This window comes from Rhagoletis pomonella, unplaced genomic scaffold (genome assembly GCF_013731165.1).
Source record: "Rhagoletis pomonella isolate Grant_MI unplaced genomic scaffold, Rhpom_1.0 Rhpom_scaffold_00004, whole genome shotgun sequence".
Taxonomy (NCBI): Eukaryota; Metazoa; Arthropoda; class Insecta; order Diptera; family Tephritidae; genus Rhagoletis; species Rhagoletis pomonella.
The window spans coordinates 13,331,988-13,338,066 of NW_023458558.1; the positions used below are offsets into that span (position 1 = coordinate 13,331,988).

General features: G+C 37.8%; 1 protein-coding gene across 2 annotated transcripts; it reads left to right on the forward strand.

Annotated features, from left to right (window-relative positions):
* The first annotated feature begins 6 nt into the window (after nucleotides 1–6).
* LOC118737051 (abl interactor 2) lies at nucleotides 7–3,099 on the forward strand. Of its 2 annotated transcripts, XM_036467296.1 has the most exons (7): nucleotides 7–178; nucleotides 241–444; nucleotides 513–1,183; nucleotides 1,257–1,344; nucleotides 1,559–1,570; nucleotides 1,842–2,032; nucleotides 2,467–3,099. In XM_036467296.1, exons 1-7 carry the CDS (start codon nucleotides 45–47, stop codon nucleotides 2,628–2,630), a joined length of 1,464 nt encoding a protein of 487 aa, XP_036323189.1. In that variant the 5' UTR covers nucleotides 7–44; the 3' UTR covers nucleotides 2,631–3,099. The 2 variants fall into 2 exon arrangements, with proteins under 2 accessions (XP_036323189.1, XP_036323190.1); XM_036467297.1 differs by lacking the exon at nucleotides 1,559–1,570 and having other exon boundaries at nucleotides 2,467–2,630.
* Nucleotides 3,100–6,079: the final 2,980 nt, after the last annotated feature.

Sequence of the window (6,079 nt, forward strand, 5' to 3'; positions counted from 1 at the left end):
TAAATTTCAGTGGTCTTTTCCTGACGGTTACCGTATGGTCGGTCATGGCCAGTGAAAACATAATGGACGAATTAGCATCATTGATTCGTACGGAAATTCCGGATGGCAGACAAAGTTTGCGCGATAGCTATACAAATTTGGAGCGCGTGGCGGATTATTGTGAGGACACTTATTATCGGCAAGTAAAGGGTGAATTTAATAGTATACATACATTGAACTCTTGAAAATCGGTTCTTTCAGTGAGGAGAACAATAAAGCGGCCCTAGAGGCTACAAAAAACTATACTACGCAATCGTTGGCCAGTGTGGCGTACCAAATTAATACCCTCGCCTACAGTTATATGCAGCTTTTAGAGCTACAAGCACAACAATTATGTGAGATGGAATCACAAATGAATCATATTGCACAAACAGTGCAGATCCACAAAGAAAAGGTGGCTCGTAGGTAAGAACATCAAAATTTTCAAAACATTTTATTGTAAGGCTTAAATTTAATGTATATCTTTTTTGCAGAGAAATTGGTGTTCTAACTGCAAATAAAGTTAGTTCGCGTCAATTTAAAATCGTAGCGCCGATTAATCCAGAAAAACCAATAAAGTATGTTCGCAAACCAATTGATTATTCGATACTGGATGATATTGGTCATGGCGTTAATTCAACTAATACGCGTCAGCAGAAGCACCGTGGCTCGAGTCATGGCTCCATACAATCATTAGCGACATCTTCGCTGGCACCATCTGTCGGTCCACCACCGACCACAAAACCACCGACACCACCGCAAATGACACGTGGTAACACAGGCACACTGGGTAAATCTTCAATGAGCAATACCGGCACACTTGGCAAAAGCTCGCGAGAATATCGTACGCCACCAGTTGTCAATCCGCCGCAAGTGCCTTCGCACTATGCGCCCAACTATCCAATTGGTCATCCAAAACGTATGTCATCAGCTTCATCAAGTACAACGGTCACTGGAATAAGCAGCACTGGAATTGGTGGAGCGGGTAGTATTACCGGCGTTCCAACTGGTGGTAGTGAGCGCGAGCGCGGCGGTGGCTATAGTGCGTTGCCAATGCCGCCTAGTCAGCAAATAGCAACACATGTCAATTTACCATCAGCAGGCATGATGCAATCATTGCCACCACCACCACCAACTACATATGATGATCGAAGCAGTATGCCACGTAAGTAAATATATACAACATGCAGGAATGAAATAAACAAAATGCATTTGTTTAAATTTTTCAAATTATTTAGCGCCACCATCGCCACTTACTGTTTCACAGCACGAAATTAGCGAACAAAGTCATATTGGCATGCATACATTGGGGAGAAATCACAACAGGTAAGAAATTGTGTATATATATTATATCTATCGTGCGCTGTTAACCAATAACCTGCAAGTTACTGAAATTAAATGCTTCATAATTTCATAATTTCCGTTAACACGCGGTTGATGGTAGCTCTTTTATTGTTAGTTTAATATATTTACTGCTTATGATATCCAGACTAAGCAATTCACACTTTACTATCTTTTTTATATTTTGCTCGCTTCGAAGAAATGGCAACAGGTAAAAATAATTTGAAGGCTAATCATTTTTAAGAAGAAAAAATCCGTTTTTATTTGCAAAGTTTTCAGTTGTTATTTAATAAGCCAATAGCCCTACATATCTTTCTCGATATATTATCTTTTGATATTATAGCGAGAGTGTACTTGGTATGACCGTACCTAATGCTGATAAGATTTAACTGATTTATTTTTTTTAATTTTTTAACAACATCATTTTAAAGTTTACACCAATCAGTGCTATTCAGAAAAAAACTATTTTCTCGTTTTCAAAGAAACAATTTCAGTTTGAACTTTGCACGACCCGGCTCTCAGTCGCCTCCCTTGCCACCTCCACCACCGCCGGAGGAGGAGCATCAGGACTTTGGGCGCCCACGTACGTCCACGGGACAAGGCCAATTAGCTCCTATCGTGCCAGAGGATCAAAATTTACCCGGTTGGGTTCCAAAGAACTACATCGAAAAAGGTATGTGGGCTGAAAGTTTCTCAATACTTGTATATACATACACATACATATCGTCGTTTAAAGTACAAAACCGCGTATCGTGGTTGTGCAAAGTTTCGTAACTGACATTTGTGCCAAAAAAGATATTTGCTCCCCGGAAGCTCCTGGCATCAAGCCCTCAATCATTCATACTAAAATATCGATATAAGAAAAAGAGATAATTATGGATGAAAGAGAGGACCGTTTTGAAATAAGACAAGTTTTACTCATTTCCGCTGTTGAAGTTGTTGAGGTAACGAGGGATGAGGGAAAATCGTTCCAAAATACATCAGAAGTTTCATTCTCCTATAAAATTCGGGCAATCTCACATACCGAGTTATGCATTTTCTTGATACGCGGTTTTGTACTTTAAACGACGATATATGAAAAAAAACTATTTTTTTTCGTAATTACAGTTGTCGCAATTTATGATTACTATGCCGATAAAGATGATGAATTGAGTTTTCAAGAAAGTTCTGTATTGTATGTGCTAAAGAAGAATGATGACGGCTGGTGGGAAGGTGTTATGGATGGTGTGACCGGTCTGTTTCCGGGCAATTACGTTGAACCATGTGTGTAAGCGGAAGAAGCGTGTCAAAAGCACTTAGTATTTTTTAAGTGAATTTAAAGGAAAATACAAAAAACTTCACGCAATTGCATGCACATACATATACACTGCCCGATTCAAGTGTTAGCCGTAAAACCGAATAGAAAGTATTTGTACCCTTAACAGCAACACATACCTATTAACATGATGATAAGATAAGTGTTTGAAAACGTTACAAAATTTTCCATTTTCAACTTCAATAGCATTAAAGAGACTACGTTATATTGGACGTAGCCTATGTAGTTTACAATTATTAAATTAAATTAAGTATAAAGTGGATGAAACGAAAGTTTAATGTTTTGCCTTTTTGGTTAGATATCGGCTTATAAGCAGCACAGTACTGAAAAAGGCAAAATTAAAAGGCAAACATTAAACATAGCAGAAATCATTTTTATAGCATATTTTCTACCCTATCCAGATAAATGAAGCACAGATAAATAAAGGGAAAAATATCATAGAGAACAATAATATACATACTAGCTGCAATTAACTGAATTAATTCAATTATGTATTTTATCTAAAGTATAGTATATGTAAATGAAGCGCAAAAATACTCGCAACAATTTCTTTTTATACGCCTATGTTGTAAAATTTTATTGATATTCATGCTACTACAATATATGTACTTATGTATATCGTCGTTTAAAGTACAAAACGAAAGCGTATCGTCATCCTGCGAAACCGCGTAACTGACATTTGCTGCCAAAAATTGGATTTGCTCACACAAGCTCTTCGCTCAATCATTATCCATTCGCTCTGAAATATACTAGCCAGAAATGCGATTGCTTTTTAAAAAAGAGAACCATTTTGAAATATGAGTGTTTTTACCCTCTAGAAAATAATTTCTAAAACTTCACATACGCGGTTTTGCATTTTGCTGATACGCGGTTTTGCATTTTGTTAATACGCGGTTCTGTACTTTAAACGACGATATGTATACTTATATACCATTTTCATTTACCAACGACACTTGATTCGTTTATATGTTCTTCCAAATGAAGTAAAAACTCGTATGTGGTAAACGCAATCGTGTGCTAAAACGAAGTAATGAGTGAAATGAAAAGTGATTTTCTAAATGTGTAAATTAAAAAACAGACTTTTATTAAATATCCAATTTGTCCTACTTGATTGAATATTAATATCTGTTCATGAGTATTACTTTCAAGTGGTTATGCTCGCTTTCAGAAGGTTCCCTAATACTATTTACCGCGCAAAGTCAGTATAATTGAAAGTTCGCACACGGCGTAAAACTATTGTATGCAATGCATTTTTATAAAAATTATTTAATGTTGGCATTTCTGTACACAATTTTTTTTTTTTTTTTTTTTAAATGAAATGCATATTTGTGTGTTCGTAAGGAATAGTAGCTTATGCCGAAAGGCCGGCTTTAGTATAATGTGGCATTCGCTGCATACGATTGCGAATGACTCACTGGCGCCGAGTCGTTGAAGAACTTTTGGCAAATAAACGTGCAAGAAATAGTTCCGATACTAGCAAGTCAATATTCTTATTAAATCTCATCAACAAATTCCTTGTCGTTTAAAGAATAAAGGGAATGTAGCATTATACTAAGCCAGCTTCCCGACATAAGCTACTATTCCATACGAACACGGATATATTTTATTACCTCTTGGTATAGCTTATGCTCAATTATAATTATTAAATATTCACAAGTCCAGCTGCACAGGTGGCGAGTTTTAAGAACCACTGCAGTTGGATTAAAGCCTTTGCTATGCTATAATTTCATTTATTTAGTTAACGTGAATTTATTGCAAATAATACAAGAATATAAAAATAAAAAAGAAATGATAATTACACATACGTACACATATTATTATTATTATTACTATTATATTAGCTTAGATAATACAAATAATCACAATGGAAATGATTGCTAAAGATGAAAAAATAAAATATACTGTATATGCATAATATAGGGGTTTCTATAAGAAATTTTTGGGAGTAAAATAGTACTTGATACTGTTTGAAAATAGTATAAACATTATGGGCTGCTGTTTCGGCGATCCAACCATGTTGAGACCGGCGAACGCTACAAATCGTTAAAGGATTGTTCGTAAGGAATATGAGTCTTACAGACTAACTGAATTGGACTGCAGAGTAAGAGCGAAGAGACTACCGGATCGGTATATACTATTGAGAGTTGCGATGTAAGAACTGAAATTGCGCAGCAACTGAGGCAATAGTGGAGGCTAGCGTTCGCTGTTGTTGTTGTAGCGCCACTTCCAAGTCTCGACTATTTCGGTTTGTCCATCAATTATTGTCGTCGAGCTCAACTAACGGTGGGCCCAAGCAGTGGGCAGTTTCAGCAGGGTCGGACCAAAGAGAGAGGGGTGTTAGTTGAGTGGAGTTGAGCTGGCATGTGAAGGGGTGGTTGGTGCCGTGCGTGGAGCCTCCACATGCCGGACACTCATTGGGAATATTGCGGTCGGATCTGTTGAGACGGCTACAGTATCTAGACCATAACTAGGCCAGTGCAGTATCGTCTCATCGAAAAAGACATCTATCGCAGGGCAGGTTATCTGGTTAATCGAGATTGCGCTCACAATATTAAACCTAAACCTATTAAAGGCGGTTAATTTGTAAGGGAATGCTTTATACCATCCGGTAGACTCGCGGAAATCCACGCATTATTCCTACTTAAATGAGCACGATTATTTACGCCAGATCGACAATTGGTAAATAAACATGCGATTCCTGTACAATCGGACGACATGCGTCAACAAGGCGGGAGAGTGACCAGATTGCTGTACAGCTTCCCAAATCTTATTGCGGCTCTTACTTTCAACAGCAGTAACAGTCTCTAAAACCCTTGACACCGACTAGAAGAAGAAGGCTCCACTAAGGTCTTCAATTTGTCGCTGTACACTTGAAGGCAGCAGTGGATACAGCTCAGATTTTACCATTCATAAACTTTACGTGCAACTCAAACCCTGCTGCGCATCAACATATCTTCCGTAAAGTGAACAACACCATCAACCCTTACGTCATACACACTCAGATATCTCGTGATCTTATTCGAGTCTGTCTCCGTGAAATCACCGCTCGAGTAGCGTTGAATCTGGCAACGTTTGTCTCTCAACGAGGATATTGAGACATCTTCTCTTCCACCGAAACTAAAAGAGCGGACGGCAAATAATCTGGATGTACGGCTGTTCTCAGTACTCTTTTGAGATCATATTTCGAAGCCAAGAAGAATTAAACAAGCGGTTGCAAAGGGTGTATTCTCTTTTCTTCTACTGCTTAACTTCTACATGGCGAAGCTTCACTTAAGAAAAGAAAAAAAAATATGGAATAATAAACAAATATAGGCTAATAAGTATTTGAGATACACTTCGGGCCTAATCCTGGATTCTAAGCTTCTGTAGAGATCCCACGTCGACGTGACCACATCAAAGGCTATA